Below are 24,025 nucleotides of genomic sequence, written 5' to 3'. Positions count from 1 at the left end.
AGTACCAATTCCTTGATAAGGAGCTCAACCGTCGAATCTCAGACCTTTAATTAAATTAAATTTTGGAAGAATAATTCATTTGAAAATATTTCCTATACCACATCCATATAAGCCAATACCTGAGCCTGATGGGATTATAAATGCTGGTGTGGCATTTGCCAATACATGGCATTGCATGGTTGCCTCTCAGGTTCTATGATTAACAAGAAAAAGAAGACTTTACCATTCCATAACACGCATGTATGTAGTTTGACTGTTCTCATTCCCAGTCCAATGCCAGGAATTTACTTACTGCCTATTTCCAGAATTCCTGGAGTCCTGATTCTGATGTGTGTCCATATCTTTCAAAATGTAGTAAGTAATTCTTAAGGAGATCCAGTCAAAAAGGAAGTTCATTTTGTGCTGAACTCAGATTCATAATAATCGTTTTCTAGGTTACATTTGCTTAGGAGTCTTTCTGTAGGAAACAGAGGCATAGATTTTTTTGTTTTTTATTAAAAAGTTGAAAATTTAAGTTTACTTGAAATTAACAGAAGAAAAAGATACGGAAGCAAGACCAGTGGATTTGCTGCTCGTTAAGGAAATATTTCTCTAGAAACAAATTATTTCCTAAAAGATAGAAAGAGGAATCTAACATACTTTTAACAGTAGCAGATTTTATTTTCATCCGAGAATCTGGGCCTTTGCAATTCTTCTTCCTCAGTCTGACTGTGGACATCCGGTTTCCTTTGCCTTTCTATATTTCACAGCTCGTGGGATCGCCCCAGCCTTACGGGTGTCCATGTCTCTTACAAGAAGTTTCCTCATGGCCTCTGACTTTCCTTAGCAGGCCTCTCGTTTCTTTATTTTGAGAATGGATTTTTTTTTTTTTTTGAGAGGAGCCAGTTATTTACATTTCCTTTTTCTTTTCTGTTGTGTTCCTCCTCTTCCTTTATGTATCTGTTTCCATGTGCCTGCATCACGTGGTACTGTTTTGCATGCTTGTTTTTCCCTATGCATTTTCACCGAAGGTTTCTTCAAAAGAAGTGAGTGTCAGCTTTGTGGATGCATTTCCTCTGGGGTGGCAGATGTCATTGTTCTTAGCATTTGAGTGGTCTCATTTGTGTCTGTCCTGCTGAATACGTAAAGTGGTGGGGAAGTGAAGTAACATGATGAAGCATGAGGGGTGCTGCGTTTAAATGTCTATAGGGTAAAATATCGGGGTGAGCGGGTCCTGGGGTGCTAAACGAATGGGTGAGTCTTTCATCTTACCAATAACAGAAATCCTAGATTTCCCAGAGAGTCAAATATTGCCCTTTTAGCTGGCCAGCATCTAGAGATAGCTCATTTTTCATTCTTAGAGTGAACAACTAGGGAACTTAATCGACAAAGGCATTAGTCTCTCTTTCAGTAAGGAAATGCTCCTGTTTCAGTTTATCCTGATGATTTTTCTTATAAATGAAACATCTTCTTTAGCTATTTTACCGAGGCATAATGAATGTTTCTTCCTTTCATCCATCAACTCACATTTATTGAGCAACTATTAGTGCCAGGCATTATGCTTATTTTTTAAAATTGAACTACTTGAGTTCTTTGCATAGTCTTAGTTGTTATGAACCTAAAATATATTTAATCCTATTCTCTCATTATTCTAAAGTAGCTCACTTCTTTCTTCTAGTCTGAAATGATGTAGAAGCCATTAATTCCTAAACTTTGTTCTTCTTATTCAAAAGTTATGCCATTTTTTTTTTGCCAAGTTTAAAAAAAATTAAGATGATATAGTCAAGTACTATTTTAAAATAACAATAAATTCTCCTAATTAAACAGATGCCTGACATCTCACCCTTCTGATCATTGACAATCCCTCTTGGAGCTCCTTGAAACAGACCTTTCAGCTCGTCTAGTTTGGAGGGCCAAGGTGCTTTAAATCAAATACATTTGATCACACCTCTTAACTTAGCCTAATGCATTTCCCATTTGTTTTTGTTTTGCATTAAAAGGAGGTGATCACCTTTCATCTCTCAGGCTAATCTGGAAATGATTAGCCAGAGTGATGAAAGATGGAAAATACAATCCTACTGGATCTTATTCTTGATTGGCTGTTGTTCCAACCTAATTACCATTGTGCCCCTTTCACTGTTAAAAGAGTCCTAGTTTGGATAATAAATTATATGATCACTTTATGTATAACATTTTTTTTCATTTATATTCTTTTCCAATTCTCAGTCTTCAAGTTAACTTATGTTCAGGAATAATTTGGATTTTTGCATTTGCTGTTAGGTTAAATACCGAGAAAATTTTGACAAAGAGAAGGGCAAGACACCAAAATACAACCCAAAAGACAGCCAGCTCTACAAAGTCATGAAAGATGCTAACAATCTCGCAAGTGAGGTATGTTTTTTTTAATTGTGGTAAAATATATAACATGAAATTGGTCATTCAACTATTTTTCCAGACTTTAATTGCATCACAATTTTATCCAGCTACCACAATAATTTCCAAAATATTAAGCAAAACACTCTCCATTCCCCCCACTGGTAATCTCTAAACTACTTTTCATTCCAATAAATTTGCTTACTAGAGATTTCATATAAATGGAATTATTCAATATTTGTCTCTTTTGTCTGGCTGATTTCACCCACATAATGTTTTCAAGGTTCATCCATGTTGTAATGTGTATCCAGAATTTCATTCCTTTTTATGGCTAAATAATATTCCATTGATTGTATAAACATTCTGTGTATTCATTTATCTGTTGATGAATTATGTTGATTCCACCTTTTGGCTACATGACTAAGACACTGTTTTTCATCACCATCTCCAGCATTTGTTTCCGGATGAGTCTTATTATGGCTTCCACTCTTACTGTTTACTATCCCCTATTTACGTAATATCCTTTTCCCCTCTTAACATGCAGGTTAAATACAAGGCTGACCTCAAGAAACTTCACAAACCTGTGACTGACATGAAGGAATCTCTGATAATGAACCATGTGTTGAATACCAGCCAACTCGCCAGTTCTGTAAGCTCGGTCCTTTGCTCCAGAATCAGCATGTTTCAGCCAATTGCAGCTAAATTCCTCCTCTGAGCTCCCAGGCATCTAACTTCTCTGCTACTGACCCACTAGGTTGATTCAAAAGCTCCTCTCTTGTTTTGAATACGTTCTTCTAAATTACAGTAGTAACCTACCACCTCCCCGCTGACTATAACACCTCCCAGAATATAACAAAATGCTTTTATTTTTAGAATATTTCAACTTTTTTTTTTTTCAATTAACCGATCTCTTTCCTCCTTTAAAGGACCCCTTTCACTTTTCATTCTGAAACCCCACTTTGAACATGCCTTATGCCCTAAGTGTGTACAACCTGTATGAACTGGCAAAGCTGACTGTGGATCTCCAGCCTTGAAAGCCTTTTCTTACCCCCCTAGTTAGCATGTGCTCATTTTATTATATATATATATATATATATATATATATATATATATATATATATATTATTGATTTTACACAGAGAGGAATTGAGGGGGATAGATAGTTAAAAACGTCGATGAGAGAGAAACATCGACCAGCTGCTTCTTGCCCACCCCCAACCGGGGATGTGCTCGCAACCAATGTACATGCCCTTGACCGGAATCGAGCCCGGGACCTTTCAGTCCACAGGCCGACGCTCCATCCACTGAGCCAAACCGGTTTCAGCAGCATGTGCTCATTTTAATGTGGCCTTGCTCCTGCTGCTGTGTACACGTCTAATTGAAAGAGGAGACATAGGGACGCCACGTGGCTTTAACATCCACACGCCCTTTTTGCCTCCTCCCCCTCAGTACCAGTACAAGAAGAAGTATGAGAAGAGCAAGGGCCACTACCACACCATCCCCGACAACCTGGAGCAGCTGCACCTAAAAGAGGCCACGGAACTGCAGAGCATTGTGAGTTGATCGAGACTGACCTTTCCCCTGATGCTCATCGTCCACAGGCTCCAAAGCTTGTGTGGGTCCCGCCCCCAGGGTAGCAGTGACAGTTCTGGTAACTACCGCTTGAGAAGATGTCCATAGATACAGGGGCTTTGAATTTTTTGAAACAAATATTTATGTTATCAACGATAACAGCATCAACATGTACTGGAGAAACAGTGCAATGTGTGGGAGGCAGGTTGCTGACGGGGACTGGAAGCATAAGGTTATGTGACAAAGGGGAACAAAGCCCTTACAATGACCCCGATAGGCCCCATGAGCCTGCACTGCACGTTAAGAAACAATGGATGATAGGGAGGCTTGAGAAGATTTTAAGCAGATAAGTGATCTGATCAGACCTACCAATGAAGTAGTCTTTGGGTATATTAGAAATTGCAAAATTTGCAAATAATGAAAGAAAGAATTGAGAGAAGGAGGTTGCTGTCGCATGTCCTCCTTTATTACAGATTTGGCATTATTAAGGTCCCTGGTTGGGCATTAACCACAAGGGCTAAATTACTAGAAATACCCCCATTTTATCTATAAAGTAGTGCTAGCCCCCAGGCCTTGACGATATGTTGTTACAATAAAAACAGTGATATTGAGCATTGCCTGCCGCTAAAGACACTGCATGAGCAAGGGCCTCTGACTTTCATCCCATGAGGGACTGTGTTTGTAAAATAGTTTTGGGGGTTTTTAGAGAATGTCAGGTTTTTCAGTAAGTCAGTCACATGTAAACTAGTTTTTATTTTTATACCAATTTACGTTGGTTGCATTAAATAGGTTTACTGTTATGACCTAGAAAGAGTTATTAACCTATGAAGTTGCATGCATTATCCATCAAATCAAGACCTCAGTTGTCTGATAACAAGTCTTAATGAAAGAAAAACTGGAGATTTTTAAAAATCAGAAGTATTGACTAATGCCAGGGTTAAAATGTTCACATCTGTACATATCAAATCTTGGCCAACCTTACCTATGGGTGATCTTCCCCGGGCGTCTCTTTGCCTCAGCCTTTCACTCTGCTGATCCTTCTGCAGTGATTCTCTTGTCTCTATGAGTTGAACCCACATCCTAATTATGCCTTGTAGACAGAAATGGTGTTTTTCCCCGTGGGCAACAAAAAAGTTCTAGGTCTGTCTTGAATGGCAGAGATGCCACCCAATTGGACATAATGTGTCAATTGAAAAATACTGTCCTTAAGCTGGTATCTGTCTACAAATTGACCCGAAGAAGGATATCTAATAAGGCTTTTCATCACTAGGTGAAATACAAAGAAAAGTATGAAAAGGAACGAGGAAAGCCCATGTTGGACTTTGAAACACCAACGTACATCACCGCCAAGGAGTCTCAGCAGATGCAGAGCGGGGTAAGTCCTTCACAAACACAACATACAACAGAAACACCTTCCACCTGATGAAAACATGCTTTGCCCACAAATGTGTCCAGCTTTCTATTATCCAACAGTAGTAGATGATGGGATGTTTTACCATATGACCACTAAAATCCTGTGGTTCAGTTTTCAAAAATGTTCTGAAGAGTAAAATTTACCACATAGGTTTATTTTAACTATCATTTTCATAGAAAGAGAACATAGTAAATTATTCCTAATGCTGAAATTATATTGAATATAATTATTTTTTCATGAATGAAACATTCCCTCTGCATAGACTTACCATCAGCTTTGCTCCTCTCTCTCTCTCTCTCTCTCTCTCTCTCTCTCTCTCTCTCTCTCTCTCTCAAATTAATTTATTTTTTATATGTTCTTATTGATTTCAGAGAGGAAGGGAGAGGAAGAGAGAGATAGAAACATCAATGATGAGAGAGAATCATTGACTGGCTGCCTCCTGCATGCCCCCTACTGGGAATCAAGCCTGCAACTGGGCATGTACCCTTGACCGGAATCAAACCCAGGACCCTTCAGTCCACAGGCTGATGCACTACCCACTGAGCAACCGGCTAGGGCGGGATTGCTCTTCTCTTGATAGGTAGCCCCAAGCCAAACAATAGGAGATTAGTGATCAAGGTGTTGTATCAAAACATCAAAAGTCAGGTGCCATAATTCCTATTTAGAAATGTTAGCAGAGGCATCTAAAAATAATTTTGTCCACATAACCTATTTAGTGATTAAAAATAATAGATCATGATTATGAAAAGGGTCAAGTTTGTATCTGGTGACCTCAGGCTCTCCTTCCTCTGGGTTGTTTTATTTTTTTCCCCTTGAGTCACTTACCTCTAATTCAGAAGTAAAATATTTTGTTGCCTTAAGAAAAATGTCATTAGGAGAGATGACAGTGGATTCCTGGGTCCTTCCCTCTGTTCTCATGGAGGGTCAGCCCCAATCACATTTCCCTGAGGCCATTTGCTCTGGATAAAATATTTCCAGAAAAATCAGACATATTTCAAGTATGTGACCATCAGCAGAACTACGACCAAGTTAAGAGGCCAACATTGAGAGAAAATGTAATATCTTCTTAAGATTGAGACATCCTATATAATAAAAGCATAATATGCAAGTAGACCAAACAGCGAATGATGGGTTAGGGGGGCGGGGCCAGTGAGCAGATAGTGCCAGGCATGCCATCAGGCAGAGGGAGGTGACGGCAACGGGGGAGGGAGGGTGGCGGTGACCAGTGGCGGTGGAGGGGTGATGGGGGATGGAGGGCAGCAGGGCTGGCCACTCACTGGCTGGTGCCATCCCCTGATTGGCCCACCGGTCACCTCCGACAGAGGAAGGCCAAACGGCAGCTTAGACCAGCTCCCCATGGGCAGTGCGCCTAAGCCATCAGTTGGACATCCCCTGGGGGCTCCTGGACTGCAAGAGGGTGCAGTCTGGGCTGAGGGACTCCCCACCCTGAGTACTCATGCACAGGCCTCTAGTAAATAATAGTAACTTTTTTTTTCTTAACTTGTCTTTTTTTCCTACTCACATTAGAAAGAATATAGGAAAGAATATGATGAGTCCATTAAAGGCAGAAACCTGACTGGCCTGGAGGTCACGCCAGCTTCATTACATGCCAAATATGCAACCAAAATAATCAGTGAGGTAGTGCCCAGTTGGTTTTTTCTTTCCCTCTTGATCTAAATAACTGCACTAATGTCACTTTCACTATCTTCTACCATTTTAACCACCACCTAACTGTGGGTTCTAAGTTGGGTTCACATTTGATCATCTTATTTATGACCCATGTTCATTCTTCTGATATTTCAATTGAGTATCTAATAAAATGTGCTTACCTTACCATTCTATTAATTTTTAGTTTTTACTGAATATTTCATATTGACTGGTAAAGCTTATACCCTGCTTTTATTGATATCTTTATTTACTAAATTGCAACTATTTAAAATTGAAAGGGCTTTTTATCTTTGGGGATTTTAACTCTTTACCTGAGAAGAGCAATCCAGGCCTTCTGCTCATCGTTGCTGCTTTTATTTTGTGATATAGAAAGAGTACAGGAGAGACCTAGAGGAAAGCATCCGTGGGAAGGGTCTTCATGAAATGGAAGATACTCCCGACATGCTAAGAGCAAAGAACGCCACTCAGATCCTCAATGAGGTGGGTCCCCAGCCAACTGCATGCACATAAATCACAGAGCATCTTCTTCCGAGCCAAGATACACACACACACAAATCCAAAGAGATGAAAAGAGAGTTTTTGAATTTCAGATTCCAGGTCCAACATGATTATTACCATTAAATAAAAATATATCTTAGTTTCTAATGAGTTGATATCATAACAATCTGTCTGTAGCAGCTATTGCTATCATAACCTATTATTTATCTAATATTATTAACCTTGATTCATTTGGTGTGCTCATTTAAATAAAAACACTAAATGGGAGTGGTGTGCTCTAAGTTTAGTTCTAATTGTTACCAAACCAGATTTAAAATTTGCTTTATAATTAATTTTCTAAATTAAGGATGCTGAAGTGTTCAAAAAGAGGCCTTAAGGTGAATTTTGGTGGTCACCACTGCATCCTACCATAGGGAAGGATGAACACTAGCAACTAAGGTCGCATGTTATGTGGGTTTATATTCAGTCTGCACATTTTTATTTAATCATGGGAGTAAGGAAACTTTTTTTTATAATGGTATTATAGAAAGAATATAAGAGAGACCTGGAGATGGGAGTCAAAGGAAAAGGCCTGAATGCCATGGCCAATGAAACTCCTGACTTCATGAGGGCCAAGAACGCTACTGATATTGCCAGTCAGGTCAGTGTCCCTGTTGCATGTCATTCTTAAAAAAATAAAAATAAAATGTGACTGTGATTATAAGGACACAGATTGTCCTTCTATTTTCTAACTTGTTGGTCAATGACCGGGAAATGCATATAGTGTCATTCTTAAATATCTGCCTGATGAATCCATCTATAAAAGAATCAAGGACCCTTTGCTAAGCCTACTTCCATCTGCCTTTCTGATGGAAGAAAGGCACAGGAGACGTTCAGAGCAAAGGGCGGAGATTGGGGAACCAAATAGCTGCTTGGAAATGGTGTAGACTCTGTCATCCTGGCCTTGTTTCTTAGGCATTACATTCCTCTATTGGCATCAGGAATTCCTTGTTTAGAATATTTTGGGAGTCCTTTCTTTCCCTCCTTTCAAGGCCTAAATTTAAAACACAGTTTTTAGGCATCCCACAGTGTCTCACAGTGATGGTTTGGGTCTTTTGCTTACTTGTGTTTATAAACAATCCATGCCTTACTGTCTGCTGATTATCTCCCTCATTTCCCGTTACTCCTCTCCTCCCCCTCTTCGTTCCCCCACTTCTGTTTCCCATGCCCAACTAGAGAGTCTCTCAACAGCTAGATCTCATTCTTTCTGAATTTCACTCTTCAGTATAAAGCTGTAAACATAATAGGGAAAATGTTTGTTGATTGTCAAATAAATGAATTTTGGGGGAAAGAAATATTGATCACCTCTTAATCAAATTAAACCAACAAGTGTTGTGCACATTGTAAACATTTACTCAATTATTGGGTATTCTTTTGCAGATTAAGTACAAGCATTCAGCAGAAATGGAAAAAGCCAATTTCACTTCTGTGGTTGATACACCTGAGATCATTCATGCCCAACAAGTCAAAAACCTTTCTAGCCAGGTAAGGACATTCATCAGGATATCACTGATTGACCCCAATCATGAAATACAAAATCTTTGCATTTATTCTTTTTCTTTAAAATATTTTATTGATTTTTCACAGAGAGGAAGAGAGAGGAATAGATGAGAGAGAAACATCGACTCAGATGCCTCCTGCACACCCCCTACTGGGGATGTGCCTGCAACCCATGTACATGCCCTTGACCGGAATCGAACCTGGGACCTTTCAGTCCACAAGCCAATGCTCTATCCACTGAGCCAAACCGGTTTCGGCTGCATTTATTCTTAAGGAAGTCCTTTCAAATCACAATCTTGCCCAATAAAAGAGATGGGATTTATCTATGATGCGGTTTGAATCAAAGTTTAGATTTTTGCATCATAATTACAACAAATTAAATGAGACAATCCAGGTCACTGTAGGCATCCCCATCTCCCGCCAGGACCCAGGCACAAGGTCACCTCCTTCCTATGGGCCAGCCAAAAAGTGCCTTTCTCTGCTAGCTCTGCCCGTCGGTGGGGCCTGCTTAATACCTGGGCTGGGTCTTCCAGGGAAGAAAAGGCCCATGCTACTCACTGAGGGAGCTCTGCTCTGTAACTCCCTAACCTCCTTGAACTCTCAGGAAAACTCGAAGGACTCCCCATCTGCGTAGCAGAACGGGCTATTTTAGGTCTCACTAGACCATCTCCCTGTGGTGTTCCCCATCCTGATTTTTTAAATCTATTCCCAGAAAAAGTACAAGGAAGATGCAGAGAAGAGCATGTCCTCTTATGAAACGGTTTTGGACACCCCGGAGATGCAGAGAGTTCGGGAGAACCAAAAGAACTTCAGCATGGTAAGTTTTTCTTGGATCTACAACACAGCCCACTGGTGGAGGCAGGGCCAGGAGGCTGCCCCTGGGCACACACAGTGGGCATCGCCCCTGCAGCCCCACAGCTCCCACCCTCTCTTCTCCACTCACCTCTGCTTCACGCCCCATCAAAGCATGACAGACCCATCTGTCACTTTGTTAGTGATCTCCTGTCACTGAATATGAACTATCATCATTTGTATGAGTGTCAACATCTGTTTTTTCCACAGTTAATTCTGGGTAAGGTGTACATTTAAAAAAATACACCCTAATTTAACATGTTACAAGTCTTAAGGTTTTTAAAAATTAACCTCTCCATAAATTTGTATTAAAGAATTTCCCTTTGGCTATCAGATGGTGATTATTGTGGCATAGACATTTCTTTAAACACAGGATTTTCACTTCCTTCACATAATATTCAATAGGACAATTAAAGATATATGAAACAATGCTGAAATCTTAACAAAATGTTTACTCTTTCTTCATAGCTCCAATACCAGTGTGACCTTAAAAACAGCAAGGGAAAAATTACAGTTGTTCAAGACACCCCAGAAATACTGCGTGTGAAAGAAAATCAAAAGAATTTCAGCTCGGTATATTTGCTCTTTATTTTTCATTAAATTTCTAATCTGATAATCTCAAACTCTGAAAATATACTAGCTTGACAATTAACATCTAACCTCCCCAGTTAATACCAGCAGTTATTTGTTAACATTCTCCATACTTTGCTGTAAAACCATCATTCCACATACCATTTGCATAACAATTTATGCAAACTGCTAACACAGTAACCTTTCTTTCTTTAAATTTTTAAAAATATATTTTTATTGATTTCAGAGAGAAAGGGAGAGAGGGAGAAAGACAGAAACATCTATTAGGATCATTGATTGGCTGCCTTCTACACACCCCGCACTGGAGAATTGAGCCTGTAACCTAGAATCAAACCTGGGATCCTTCAGTCTTCAGGCTGATGCTCTATCCACTGAGCAAAACCAGCTAGGGCTCTTGAAATTTTTTAAATCCCAGTAACTGTGTAGTCGTGGTCCAGGAGGAAGGAGTTCTTTTGAACATTGTGATTTCTTTCTTTCTTTTTTCTTTTCTTTTATTCTTTTTGATTAAGATATTACATATGTGTCCTTATTCCCCATTGCCCCCACAACTCCTACTCATACCCTCAACCCCTGGTGTCTGTATTCATTGGTTAGGCTTATATGCATGCATACAAGTCCTTTGGTTTATCTCTCCCTCTAACCCCCACCCTCCCCTGCCTTGCCTCTGAGGTTTGATGGTCTGTTCGATGGTTCTCTGCCTCTAGATCTATTTTTGTTCATCAGTTTTTGCTGTTCATTATATTCCACAAATGAGTGAGATCATGTGATATTTATCTTTCTCCAACTGGCTTATTTCACTTAGCATAATGCTCTCCAGGTTCATTCATGCTGTTGTGAATGGTAGGAGTTCCTTCCTTTTTACAGCTGCGTAGTATTCCATAGGTGATTTCTTTTCTTATCCCTCCCCCAAATAACCAACCAACTTCACATTTCTTTCATGAATTTTGTATTTCATACAAATTTTTTTAACCAATATTTCCTGGCTTTCCTCATTCCGTATAAATATGGAATGATCATCTTAAAAGAAACCTCAAAACCTGGCAAGGGGCCCATTATTGCATGTGGGAGTGACTGGCGCTGAGGTGGAAGCTGTCACTCGGGCACTTGCCTAAGAACTCCCTCCAGTGGCTTTTGATTTCACAGAAGCCAAGTTCCCTAGACCCTTTCCGGTAACCCCCCTTTCCCTCTCCTCTGTGTAACACTGTCCTGATTCCGAATGTCCAGGTTTTATACAAAGAGGACCTCTCGCCAGGAACAGCGATTGGAAAGACACCCGAGATGATGAGAGTGAAGCAAACACAGGACCACATTAGCTCGGTAAGGACGCCGGTGGACTTGCTTTTGGTATTTCCTGCCTCCGTTAGACCATTTACACGGTGTCTGAGCTGCAGTCAAGACCCTTGTCACCGGAAGGAGCTTAAGTTGCTCAGATCAGTTAGGGTGGCCTCATAGTCAGGGCAGCACCGGGCAGTTTTTGGTAGCGGAGGGCAGATATGGAAGACAGAGAGGCCTGTGTCAGAGCAAACTGGGGCTGGATGGTAACATGGTAAAAACATTTTATTAAGGACCACTGCGCTGTAGGGGAAAGAGATCTCAGCACAGAACTGGGCTCCATTTCAAATACCACAAGGAAAAGTGGGAATTTATAGCTGGGCAGTGGGGTGGGCAAGGGGAGGATCACTGGGTGGAAAATTACTCAGAGAAAACACCTGGGCCCTAGGTTCTGGGGTAAGGAGGCTTGTGGCTAACTAAACCCCCTAACCACACCCTTGCTGGAGGCCGGCGGGGTGGGGGTGATCAGGCTGCACCTGTGGGATGGTGGGGCGAGGAATTTGGTCAGATAGCCAGGTGGACCAGATAGCCAGGGTGGATGATGCTGTCAGGATTTTTGCCAAAATTGGACAACGCAAAGATGGATTGTCCAAAAGTCAAGGTCTATTTAGGACGAAGACGAAGAGGAGTCTGACCAAAGTTTGGTTAAGGAGAGACCCTGTCACTTGTCAGGAAACAAAATATGTTAGAGTCAAAGATTTAACCCGGAGCCCCACCCCTAATGAGACAAGAGAGCGGCCAAGTGTCCTTGTCCTTGGTTTTGCTCTCCTCTGACCCAGTTCGGAATGGGCCCCATTCAAACTAAGTGGAGAACTCCTGCTACTTAATTGTGATTTTAAACATGTGCGACTGCTAATCAAACACACCGCACTTGTCCTCCCTTTCATGTCTGCAGGTGAAGTATAAGGAAGCAATTGGACAAGGAACCCCGATCCCTGACCTGCCGGAAGTGAAACGTGTCAAGGAGACGCAGAAGCACATTAGCTCGGTAGTAGCCCATATGCTTGCTACGCATGGGTTTGTGCCACCAGCCCCGTCCCAGCCGCTCCCTCGCTCCATCTCACCCCTTCTTCCACGTACCAAGGGCTTCCCATGTCTTGGGGATGGTGTGAACGCTTCCCTGGTCCTGAGAGGAGTGGATAAGAAACCCCTATCTTCACATGGTCAACGAGCAGGAGGGACTTGGTTTCTTGATGAATCATCACATGTGCAATTTTTTTTTTATTGATGCTGATTTTATTTTATTTTTTTTATTTTTTATAATATATTTTTTTATTAAATTATTATTTTTGTACATATACTCTTGCCCCCCCCCATACATACCCTCCCTCTCCAGAGTTTTGTGTCCATTGGTTGTACTTATATGCATGTATACAAGTCCTTCGGTCACATGTGCAATCTTTAAAGTGAATGTGCCAACAGGACCAATATGGTTATTGGAGGACCTCAAGTTAGTAACCAAAAGCATATACACTGAGTGGCCAGATTATTATGATCTCTGAATGCATAATAATCTGGCCACTCTGTGTACTTCTCTTGAGCACCTCATTTATTTGATATCAAAGATACTATAAATCGTGCACCTGATCAATTTTCCCCTTTGCAGTGGCTGATAGGAAGCTCAGGACAAATAGGTTAGAAGACACTTGATCTTTCTCCTGCGTGACGTTCATGTTATTGAGATGTCATTCCCTCTCATGCCCTGCCTACACCCTGGCCTCCTGTGGCTCCAGTTTCACTTGGGGTTTTGTGAAGTTTCAGTAATCCAAGAAAACTGGCCCATAGCTTCTTGGTCACTTTTCATGCAAGTTCCTGTCTCTCTGGTTTTATTTTGTTCCGCTGCCCATGGTCAGTTATGCTGCCTTGCTGGGTAAAGAAACAACATTTTGTACCAACGTGGTAGACTTTCAAGATCCCTAAAAGTTTCCTAGTGAAGCAAAGATATCAACACCAGTGGGTCAGTGATTTTAGGAATTCATCTGTGACACACACCCCTAGATTTTTCATGTGGCTGGCAGACAGGATGCTAGTACATCATAGAATCCGTCCATTTAAGATGAGTTCATTCATTCCTTTAGGCTGAGAATGCCTAGCATACAGAGGAAAGGTGGCTAGAGGTTCCGGAAGCTCCTCACTCTTCCTGACTGTGTCTGGTCCTCTGACATAAACTCTAACAAATAGGGACTTACCTGTTAGCAAAGCACCAGTTTAAGTGATCCGACAACCACCTTTTTCAGGAAGATGCTCTTCCTGAAAAAATAAACTGCTTCAGTCTCCTCACATTAGAAGTACCCACAGACTAGGGCCAGCTAGGAGTGTTCAGTAGAAAATGAAAAACAAACATAAAATTCTCAATGACCCTGCGAGAATACACTATCATGCAATTAGACATTTTTAAACCAAGCTACCTATTTATTAAGTAAAATAGATTTTTCATGGACCTGCTATATGAAAGGTACTAATACAAGATGTTACCAAATGGAGAGATTTTTCCATTGCTAAAAGCATTGCTACTATTTAGTGCACTTTAGGAATCTCTTAAGCGTTGACTATACAAACTGCGCCATTTAATGCTCAGTTTTTAAAGTAGTAAAATTACTACTTTTGAAGAGAGAACGTAAGTACTTGTGGAATTTCTTCTCCTTTTATTCCTTGGGTGTCATATTTGAAAGCAAGACTGTTTTTATGAGTTTCCACCAAAAGCACACATGTAGCTGTAATACCAACGACCCGCGTCACTTTACCTTTCTGGGTATTCTAATTATCTCCTGCAGGTTATGTACAAAGAAAACTTGGGAACAGGCATTCCAACCTCTGTCACTCCAGAGATTGAGAGAGTCAAACGCAATCAAGAGAACTTTAGCTCGGTATTTATACATATATCAAATAAGAAACCCTATTTCCCATTAAAAAAAATTTACCAGAATAACCCATCATCCTTTTTTTAAAGAGTAACATCTTAACAATGGTTCTGTGTGTATTTGTGTCTGTGTGTGTGCCCGTGTGTGTGTGTGTGTGTGTGTTATTACCCGACCCAAACCATCGGGACTCACACACAGCGACTCCCCTTCCTGATGGTACTTTAACCACTGACAAGTGTGAGTACTTAGATGTGAAATACTGTAAGTAAAATTAACAAACAATTCCTCATTCACTCTACTCATATCTTAAGCTCAGTGCTTTCCACTGTACTTTTTTTATTCTGAGAGTTAGCATTGTGGAAATCATTAAAATGGTGAAGTAAAAGCACTATCCTTACTAAATATTATTCACTAAAATAACCCCCCTCACATTCTCTTGTTTTAAATTTCTCCCTTCCTTAATCCTCATGCTTGCTTTGAATGTCTTCTGGGTACTTTTTTGTATCTCACAGGTTTTGTACAAAGAAAATTTGGGGACAGGAACCCCAACACCTATCACTCCAGAGATGGAGAGAGTCAAACGCAATCAAGAGAACGTTAGCTCGGTATTTCTTAGGGGACAAAAATAAAACCCCCTAACTCTTATTTAAAATAATATTTTAACATATTACAAACATCTGATTTTTCTGCCTATAAAATTACTAAATTTATATAAAAATAATACCAAATATGACTTCAGTTTTTAAATCTAAATCTAATGTAGTATTTACTTTAGTTCTGGTGTGAAATTTTAACTGTTTTCCCTAAAACGTAGTATTGATCACTTCCCTTAAATCTCTGTAATACTCAGTGTTACCTTCCTCAGATCCTCCTTGAATAACAATAGGTGTTTCTAACTGGTGTGGCACACGTCAAAAGTAAAATCTAACATCCCGATAAAAGGTCAATGTTAATTAGAATATTAGTGGTATTTACTGTGGCTCTGTTTGATGTATATTTTGTGGTTGCAGCTTTTCTTTAAAAAATGTGATTCCTAAACATTTTCATTCGAAAGGCAACACAGCAGTTTTTAGTAACTCAGAAATACAAGTTTACTTGATTTAGGTGTTTTTATATACCACGCAAGATATAACTGAGTTTTCCTTTGGCATAGTTTCAAAAACATTGAAAGCTACTATTTATTTAGCTTTTAATATTTATTTTATTCTCCAAATCTATCATCTATCTATCTATCATCTCTCATTCCCTAATTTAGAGTTACCAACAGCTCATTATAGATATTAATTTCAATGAACTTGACTGCTATTTGGTAAGGCCTCGTCCTCTGTCTTTGAGAGAAGGCCTGTGTAAGTGACTCCTGCCTGCACGCTGGCAGCTCTGCCTGTATTAATGCCACTTAGAGACAGATATCGTGCTGTCTGACTAAATTTCCAAAGGTGGCCTATAGATCTATTTCTTAAAGTTATTTAGGCCTCTTTTACATAATTATGAAAATAAACAAAAATACTTTCAGAGACTATTTTAGAGGTTATGTCTACCTAAATGATGGCTCCCGGCTGATCTGATTGTTGCTTTTGTGCACACAGATTTTGTACAAAGAGAATTTGAACAAGGGGACCCCCATACCTGTCACTCCTGAGATGGAGAGAGTCAAACGCAATCAAGAAAACTTTAGCTCGGTATTTGGCAGAAAGCTCCTTTAACTCCATATTTAAAAAAATAATAATTAACTTCCTATCAATCCAAACTTACTACGAGTCCTTTTAAAATTCTCTATTTAACAAATTCTCTTCCTAAATCTCATCAACTGAATCCTTCTTTAACCAACATTTGATTCTAACGTTTTATGTTTTCTACACTAGTCCCTTAAAACTTTCAATTGGTTCCTTTCCTTATCTTTTCACCTGTTATGTTACTACTGGAACTTTTGAAGTTAATTGATGTCCAAAAAAATCCCCAAACACTGTCGTTATTATTTACTTGGAACTCTTTTTATTCAATATTTCTGGATTGGCATCACAAGAAAAGACACAGGATTGAGGCCCCATGTAAGAAAAGAAAAAAAAAGCTTTCGCTTAGAATAGAAGTTACCTTAATGTAGGTCCTATCTGGAGAAACAGCAGTCCGAGAAAGAAAATGGCTCAGTATCAGAACCCAAAGTAATCTCATCTTGATACTTGTTCTAAACAAGCCATTCCATGAATAAAAATCCCAACCTTCTGATTTATTTTTAATATACAAATCAGACCATAAGCTCTTATTTATTGTTATTTTATCTTGTATTATTATTGCTGAAAATTTCTACAATCCTCAAAGGGTCTGTGAGACATCTATATAAGGATCTTAGGTTCAAATCTAAAATCTGAATCAGATCTAGTCAAATGTTATTAGGAAAATGTAGCTGAACTTTTCTGGGAGAGGGGAAGATGGGAGAAGGTTTGATCCAAAATGTGTTTTTTTGTGTGTGGTTTTTTAATGTCCTTATTGATTTCAGAGAGGAAGGGAAATGGAGAGAGAAAAAAATATCTATTATGAGAAAGAATCATTGATCGGCTGCCTTCTGAACACTCCCTATTGGAGATCGAGCCCTGACTAGGAATTGAACCGTGACCTCCTGGTTCATAGATTGACATTTAACTACTGAGCCATACCAATGGAGCACCAAAATGGTTTTTAATTGTTTAAATATTTTTCTCAAAGATTGATTCTTTCACATAATTAGATCAATAACTTTCTTTGGTCCCATTGTCTTTTTCTAATAATATTTGTTAATTTTTCAGTTACAGTTGACATACAGTATACCTGTTAGTTTCAGGTATACAACATAGTGATTAGACACTTATATAACTTATAAAGTGATCACTCTTATTAGTATCTACGTGTTTTTGTTTTGTTTGTTTTTAATCACTATTCACTAACAATCTTTTGATTTCGTATAAATTTTAAATGTCAACTAATACTACTTTTGGAATGTTACCATCACTGTTTTCCTTGTGGGTTTATTATTCTTATTCCTTCTTTTGCAAAGGTTTGCATTAATTTTTCAAAATTATTTTCTTCTATATTAGAGTAAGTATATTATTATTTATATCTGTTTAAGATTTTGATGACTTCAATGATCCTAGACAGGATCTTATGCAGGTGCTTTTCTAAGTAACCCTTTGTGTTAATTATTACACAAGCTGCATTCAGGTCACATTGTCCAGTGGTGCACAGAACCTTTATGACACCATGGAAAATAAACAGTGCTGTGTATTTATTAAAACCTTGACTTGTAGACTGGACCACCTCCATCATTTGAAGTTACTTAGCAAAAACCAATTTCGCCATACTGCATAGATTTGGCCTGGCGTTTTGAATATCTGTTCTTCTGTAAGATATTCTGAACAGGAAAAAGAAATATTTGCCAATCTAATTGAAAGATAATCTCCCTATTGTACACTAAGCATTTTAGTGCTCTTATGAAATTAGCATTTGTATCTTTTTAATTACTTCTTGATACAGAACACACACATTGAATATATGAGTTAGACTAAATGCTGAATATCGAATACTACTGGCACTGCAGCTATGGATCCATGGTGCATGTTGTCCTCCAGATCCGTGCTTGGAAAGACAGGCTGAAGTTGTCTTTCTTGTCTGAGGTCACAATATCCTATTCTGTTCCCTGGAAGACAGAGCGGGAAGGGCTGTGCTGACTGCTCTTGTTTTTCTGGATGCTTTCTTGTGTCATGCAGGTGTTGTATAAAGAGAACCTCGGGAAGGGGATCCCGATTCCCATCACTCCAGAGATGGAGAGAGTCAAATACAATCAAGAAAACTTTAGTTCGGTATTTAAAAGGAAAAAAAAAAAAAATCCCTTAACTATTTTTTTTAAAACATTTTTAAAAGATTAATAGCTATAGTTTAAAATCTAATCAGCTTATCCCAATAAAAACGTTGACATGTCTTGTCCGCAACTTAATGCTGCCATTTCCTATGAATTCGTTTCCCCATTTTGGTTAAACATTAATATAATCATTTGACTTTTTTAAAAAAGTGTTCAGTATTACAGCCCAGCTTTTAAAAGCATAACATTCTCAATGCCTCCGCACCCACATTTACCCTGCTTTGCCAATTTGATCTGAACAGAAGCTTACAAACATTTATCCTGCATCTCTCAGGCAGTTGGCCTCATTTCCTGTTCTATCCTCTGTGCCTACTGATATTTGTACAGACTTTTTCAAGGTGTTTTTTTGTTTGTTTGTTTGTGTGTTTGTTTTTGTTTGTGTGGTGGGTTTTTTTTTTTTTTTTTTTTTTTGGCATTTTGGTATTACTCTCTATTTGCCTTTCAAAGGATTAATTTCCCCCAATATGTTCACCCAAACTAAAAATTAAAAACTTGGACTTCTTTTGAAAGTCAACAAAAGAAGATGTGTGTGTACGAATCTTCATATTTGTTTATAAATCCCAAATATCCTTATGTGTTTTGTTAATAACATTTCCAAATCAAGAATAACTTCCTTGGTTCTCTTTCTGTCTCTTGCCCTTTTAATTTCCCTCCTCCTCATAACAAGCTGAGAAGAGCTGATCATTCCCTGTGCTCTCCGTCGCTCATTGCTGCAGAGATTAGTTCCAACAGCGCCAATTATAAAATTTTCCTTCCCCGTCTCCTACTGTTCACTGCTCTTTCCTGCATTCCCTGGCTTTAAAGATGACTCTAGGCTCATACAGGTTGGATCTAGAAGCTTGTGGGATTTCCCTTCCTCTAACTCTGCTCTTCCTTTTGTTCCCAACTGCTCCACGGAGGAGCCAAGTGGTTGATGGCTCTCTTTGTTCTGGATGCTTTCTATCATACAGGTGCTATACAAAGAAAACGTGGGAACAGGAATTCCCGTCTCCATCACTCCTGAGATGCAGAGAGTCAAACAAAATCAAGAAAACATTAGCTCGGTATTTTGGACAGAAAGGGAAAAGAAGATGCCATTTAACCTCATAATTGAATTGATACTAAACATTTATTCTTTTTGGAAACCCACTTCCCTTCCTTTGCTTCTAATATACCTCACTTAGCAAAAGGACATACATACAACGCTTGCATTTTTATACTACTATCAACTCAATTTTTAATTTTTCAGTTAATACTGATTTCTCTGCCACTTGGTATTTTAAAATATTCGTATTTTTAAAACCACCTTGCCTTTTCGTTTGCTTCGATAACAACAAAACTGAGTTTTAACAATCTTAGGGTCCTTTAGGAGGTACTGTGCTCACAGAAATGAAAAAATAACATGGATAACTCCCACAGCCTTACCCACTGCGGCTGAGGTCCTTGGCGTCCTAGCGAGTGTTTTCTGATCCCAAGAATGGCTGCCATTGAAGTAGCTTGTGGCATCTGGTCCGTGTATAACTCCTGGCTTCTTAGACTATGGTGTAACTTGGCAACAAGGCAGCTGAACTCACCCTTAAAATCTCACAACAAACGAAATGTTACTTATGGTTGTTTTCTGGATGCTTTCTCATCACACAGGTGTTATACAAGGAAAGCATGGGCAAGGGAACCCCTTTGCCTGTCACTCCAGAGATGGAGAGAGTCAAACACAATCAAGAAAATATTAGCACGGTACTTTGGCAAGAAAAGAAAAAAAAACAAAAACAAAAAACTACTACTACTTAAAAGTGATTTAAAATAATACGTATTAATCCTCCTTTTTAAAGACAACTTAAATTTTGTGAAATTTTTTTTTTATCACATTTATCCCTTTTCCCTATAGGCCTACCTTAGCTTTAACCCTGTAATAACAAGATTGCTTTAATCCACAATTTAAAATCCTAATATCAGGAAGTAATGGATTTTTCAATAAAATATTGTTTTGCTTATCTCTCCCCAAACTTACTCTCTAGTCACTACCCCCAAGGTCTCTTTGTTTCCTGTATTTGTGAAATTTGTGAAATTTGGGAGGCGGCACAGTTGGTGGAAAGGGCTCTTTGTGGTACATTGGAGGTGGTGAGGGGGGGGGGGTGTTGTATGTTTTTGTGCCTATGACTTGAGGTTCTAATCTACCCTGTCAGATTTAGACAAAGAGACCTTGGGAAAAATAATCCCCATCCTCTTCTTCAGAAATAAGGTCAAGTGAAGATTCAGTAGTGGTTTTGGCAAATGGTTATTAATTCACTTAAAAAGGAAAGTGTCACTAGAACTGACTTTTGTTTTACCAATTTGAGTTCTTTTTGTCTTCTTCATGATCTTTAACTGCTAACTTAGTAAGCCATTTCCTGTAAGCCTGTGCTCTGCAATGTTCTGTATGTTGATACGTGACCGGGGTTGGGTTTGTGTCGGGATGACACTAGCTTACGTAGTGAAGAACGCTGTGGCCTCCACATGAGCACGGTCTACCGGTTTCTACAATAGTTGTGTGCCAGCATCCCCTGGAGGGTTTGTTAAACCGGACTGCCGGGTCCCACCCCCACTGTTTCTCGTTCTGTAGTTCTGGTGTGGGGCCAGAAAATGTGCCTTTCTAGCAAGTCCTCAGATGCTGCTGACCTTGCTGCCCATTGACCCCACTTTGAGAACCACCACCTTAATGGAAGTCTTCCTCTAGCGCGGCATTTCCAAAACCTCCCGTGTCCCCAATGACACTGAGGGGAGATGTCGAGGTTGAGGATTTGTCATGATGTGTTACCATATGTTTAATTGACTTACCATACAGTGACATCATTGCTGAGAAGTTGGATGTTGTAGTAAACTGAAGCAAGAGGCACAACACCATGATAGCAAGGAGGAAAGAGAGGAGATGGCTTTTGCTTGTTTAAGGACCCACAGTTTTACTGAGGTGTCCATCTGATTTTAAGGTGGGGTTCCTCACTATGAAATCTGGAGCAGCCTCCCCCTTCTCATTGGCATTCCAGCCCAGGCCCCTCAGTGCTGTTTAGGGGACCTCGCAGGTGCTGGAAGTTCATGGACCAGGGCAGGGGGAAGGGGGCGCAGGCTGCAAGGATGTCAGCGCAGGGTCCCACCCTGGAAACGTGTGTCTTGCTGTTAACTACGCCAACTTCCTTTGGAAGCATATTCCTCTCTGTCTAACCTCACTGCCCAAATGGTTCGGCACCCTGAGCCTCTTGAGTTTCCTGTTCTGTTTAATCCTTTGGTGACTGTAATTCTTTTCTTCTTCTTCTTCTTCCTCTTCTTTTTGCCTTTTTGGATCCGTTGGACTCGTGTAGGTTTTGTACAAAGAAAATATGGGGAAAGCCACCCCAACCCCTGTCACTCCAGAGATGCAGAGAGTCAAACGCAATCAAGAGAACATTAGCTCGGTATTGTCTTGAGAAAGTGCTTTTAACTTTTGCAAAGTAACCCCTGCGGTTTGGCCTGCTCCTAACTCCATCCCAGGTTAAAAAACAAACCACATGCCCGTTTTCTAGAACCTTCTCTAAACGACATACTACACTTAGCCATTAACTGGCTTTCAGCTTTCTTCTCGAGAGCTGTCCTCACTAATAATAATCGATTAAACACGGGATTTGCTCACCCCAATTGCATTATATGTAATAGCCTGAAAATTGCCTCCTCCTGACTTTCGGGTACAACTTTGTATCTCACAGGTGCTATACAAAGACAACCTGGGGAAAGCGACCCCCACACCTTTCACTCCTGAGATGGAAAGAGTCAAACGCAATCAAGAAAACTTTAGCTCGGTATTTCAGAGAGGAAAAAAGAAATTGCTACACTTTTTAACAAGCCTGGCCAAGATGGGTTACACCACTAATTTATCTCACTGTGTTCCCCAGACTTTTGTTTATCCATTAAAATTCTTTACCTACTTAAAAACAACCAACCAACCAACCAACCCCTCCAGCCCAAACTCCACCTTGTGCTTTATTCAGTAACATTTTAATGGCTTCATCTTCCTGAGGTGTTTCTCATCGAGTGTGATATAATTGAGCCATAACACCAGCTAGCTGATGGCTTTCAGGAATGGTTTTCTGCTCTCTGATGCCTGGATACTCTCTTGGCCCCTCTAGGTATTGTACAAAGAAAACATGAGAAAAGCAACTCCGACACCTGTCACTCCAGAGATGGAGAGAGCTAAGCGCAACCAAGAAAACATTAGCTCGGTATTTTCTAGGATTAAAAAAAAAACAACAAAAAAACGTGGGGGGTGGGAGGGAATGCAACAACTTGGACAATAACATTTTAACTTCATAAAAATGTGCACTTCCTTATTCCACTGAAAATTTACACTGAAATTAACACAACTGTGCTTTTAAATTCCAAATGGTCGTGCTAAGACGTAACAAGTTTTCTCGCCCCCTTTACGTTCCTCTGAGGTAGTTTTATGTAACCGCCTGTAACAAATTGACTTCCTAACCCCGCCAGCCTTCCTTTCCTTTTAAGGTACCCTAGGAAACAGGTAATACTCTGAAATGGATGCCTTCTCTGGTTTTGATGTTTTGGGTGTTTCTTGTCTGGAGGACTTTGATTTCTGTATTTGCATATGGGTTTATACGATAAAATCTTGACATGAATCTAAAAAAACAAACAAACAAAAACCAACCTCGATTACTTGTTTTGAAGGATAGTTCTTTCAAATGCCATTAGCATATTTAGCACCAAATACCATCAGACATGCTGGTGCTACAGTTCCCAGCAAATTCAAGAGAACACTTCCTTCCTTTTCCCTTCAAAATTATACTGTGCCTCTTCTCCTTTGAAAATGAAAGTTACATTTTCAAAGTCAAAATAGATCCTCCTGGATGTGAGCCCTGCCCAGCCACCCTCATGCTAACCTGCTCCATGTTACTCAGGGGTCTTGCTGGGTCCTTCAGACTCAAACTCCTCCCCTGCCCCCTCCTCCCAGCTCCTTGCACCCCCACCTGTTGGAGAGGGTTGGGAGCTTCAGAGTGAGGACAACACCATGACCTGTGCTCATTCGTTTTTTTCCTCCTTCGCCAGGTTCTTTATTCGGATAGCTTCCGGAAACAAATACAAGGCAAAGCTGCCTATGTCTTGGACACCCCAGAGATGAGACGGGTGAGAGAGACCCAACGCCACATCTCAACCGTGAGTCGGGAACTCTCAGGATGGGTTGGCCAGCCTGTGGGCACACGGGGCAAAGGAAATGACCCGCCATCATGTTTTCACAAAACGAATTTGTGAACTTTCAGGTGAAATACCATGAAGACTTCGAGAAGCACAAGGGCTGCTTCACACCGGTGGTGACAGACCCTATCACTGAACGAGTGAAGAAGAACACTCAGGACTTCAGCGACATTAACTACAGAGGGATTCAGAGGAAAGTGGTGCAAATGGAACAGAAACGGAATGACCAGGATCAGGAGACTATCACAGGTGACTGAGCCATAGTGG

The 24,025-nt window shown here is 39.9% G+C and overlaps 1 protein-coding gene across 19 annotated transcripts in view; it reads left to right on the top strand.

Annotated features, from left to right (window-relative positions):
- NEB (nebulin) overlaps positions 1 to 24,025 on the top strand; it is a 181,156-nt gene that overhangs the window by 152,127 nt on the left and 5,004 nt on the right. For 4 of the 19 annotated variants that reach the window (XM_084892849.1, XM_084892861.1, XM_084892859.1 and 1 more), the window contains 23 exons: positions 2,260 to 2,370; positions 2,897 to 3,001; positions 3,802 to 3,906; positions 5,195 to 5,299; positions 6,866 to 6,976; positions 7,376 to 7,486; positions 8,031 to 8,144; positions 8,924 to 9,028; positions 9,756 to 9,860; positions 10,364 to 10,468; positions 11,711 to 11,803; positions 12,714 to 12,806; positions 14,593 to 14,685; positions 15,192 to 15,284; positions 16,266 to 16,358; positions 18,417 to 18,509; positions 19,519 to 19,611; positions 20,189 to 20,281; positions 21,880 to 21,972; positions 22,261 to 22,353; positions 22,681 to 22,773; positions 23,612 to 23,719; positions 23,824 to 24,007. In XM_084892849.1, the coding sequence (XP_084748975.1) occupies positions 2,260 to 2,370; positions 2,897 to 3,001; positions 3,802 to 3,906; positions 5,195 to 5,299; positions 6,866 to 6,976; positions 7,376 to 7,486; positions 8,031 to 8,144; positions 8,924 to 9,028; positions 9,756 to 9,860; positions 10,364 to 10,468; positions 11,711 to 11,803; positions 12,714 to 12,806; positions 14,593 to 14,685; positions 15,192 to 15,284; positions 16,266 to 16,358; positions 18,417 to 18,509; positions 19,519 to 19,611; positions 20,189 to 20,281; positions 21,880 to 21,972; positions 22,261 to 22,353; positions 22,681 to 22,773; positions 23,612 to 23,719; positions 23,824 to 24,007 (2,392 nt within the window). The remainder of the gene's footprint in view (positions 1 to 2,259; positions 2,371 to 2,896; positions 3,002 to 3,801; positions 3,907 to 5,194; positions 5,300 to 6,865; positions 6,977 to 7,375; positions 7,487 to 8,030; positions 8,145 to 8,923; positions 9,029 to 9,755; positions 9,861 to 10,363; positions 10,469 to 11,710; positions 11,804 to 12,713; positions 12,807 to 14,592; positions 14,686 to 15,191; positions 15,285 to 16,265; positions 16,359 to 18,416; positions 18,510 to 19,518; positions 19,612 to 20,188; positions 20,282 to 21,879; positions 21,973 to 22,260; positions 22,354 to 22,680; positions 22,774 to 23,611; positions 23,720 to 23,823; positions 24,008 to 24,025) is intronic. The other 15 variants (XM_084892863.1, XM_084892862.1, XM_084892865.1 and 12 more) reach the window with 15 other exon arrangements.

This window comes from Pipistrellus hanaki (assembly GCF_964339955.1).
Source record: "Pipistrellus hanaki genome assembly, chromosome: 8".
NCBI lineage: Eukaryota > Metazoa > Chordata > Mammalia > Chiroptera > Vespertilionidae > Pipistrellus > Pipistrellus hanaki.
This window is presented reverse-complemented; position numbering and strand designations above follow the sequence as displayed.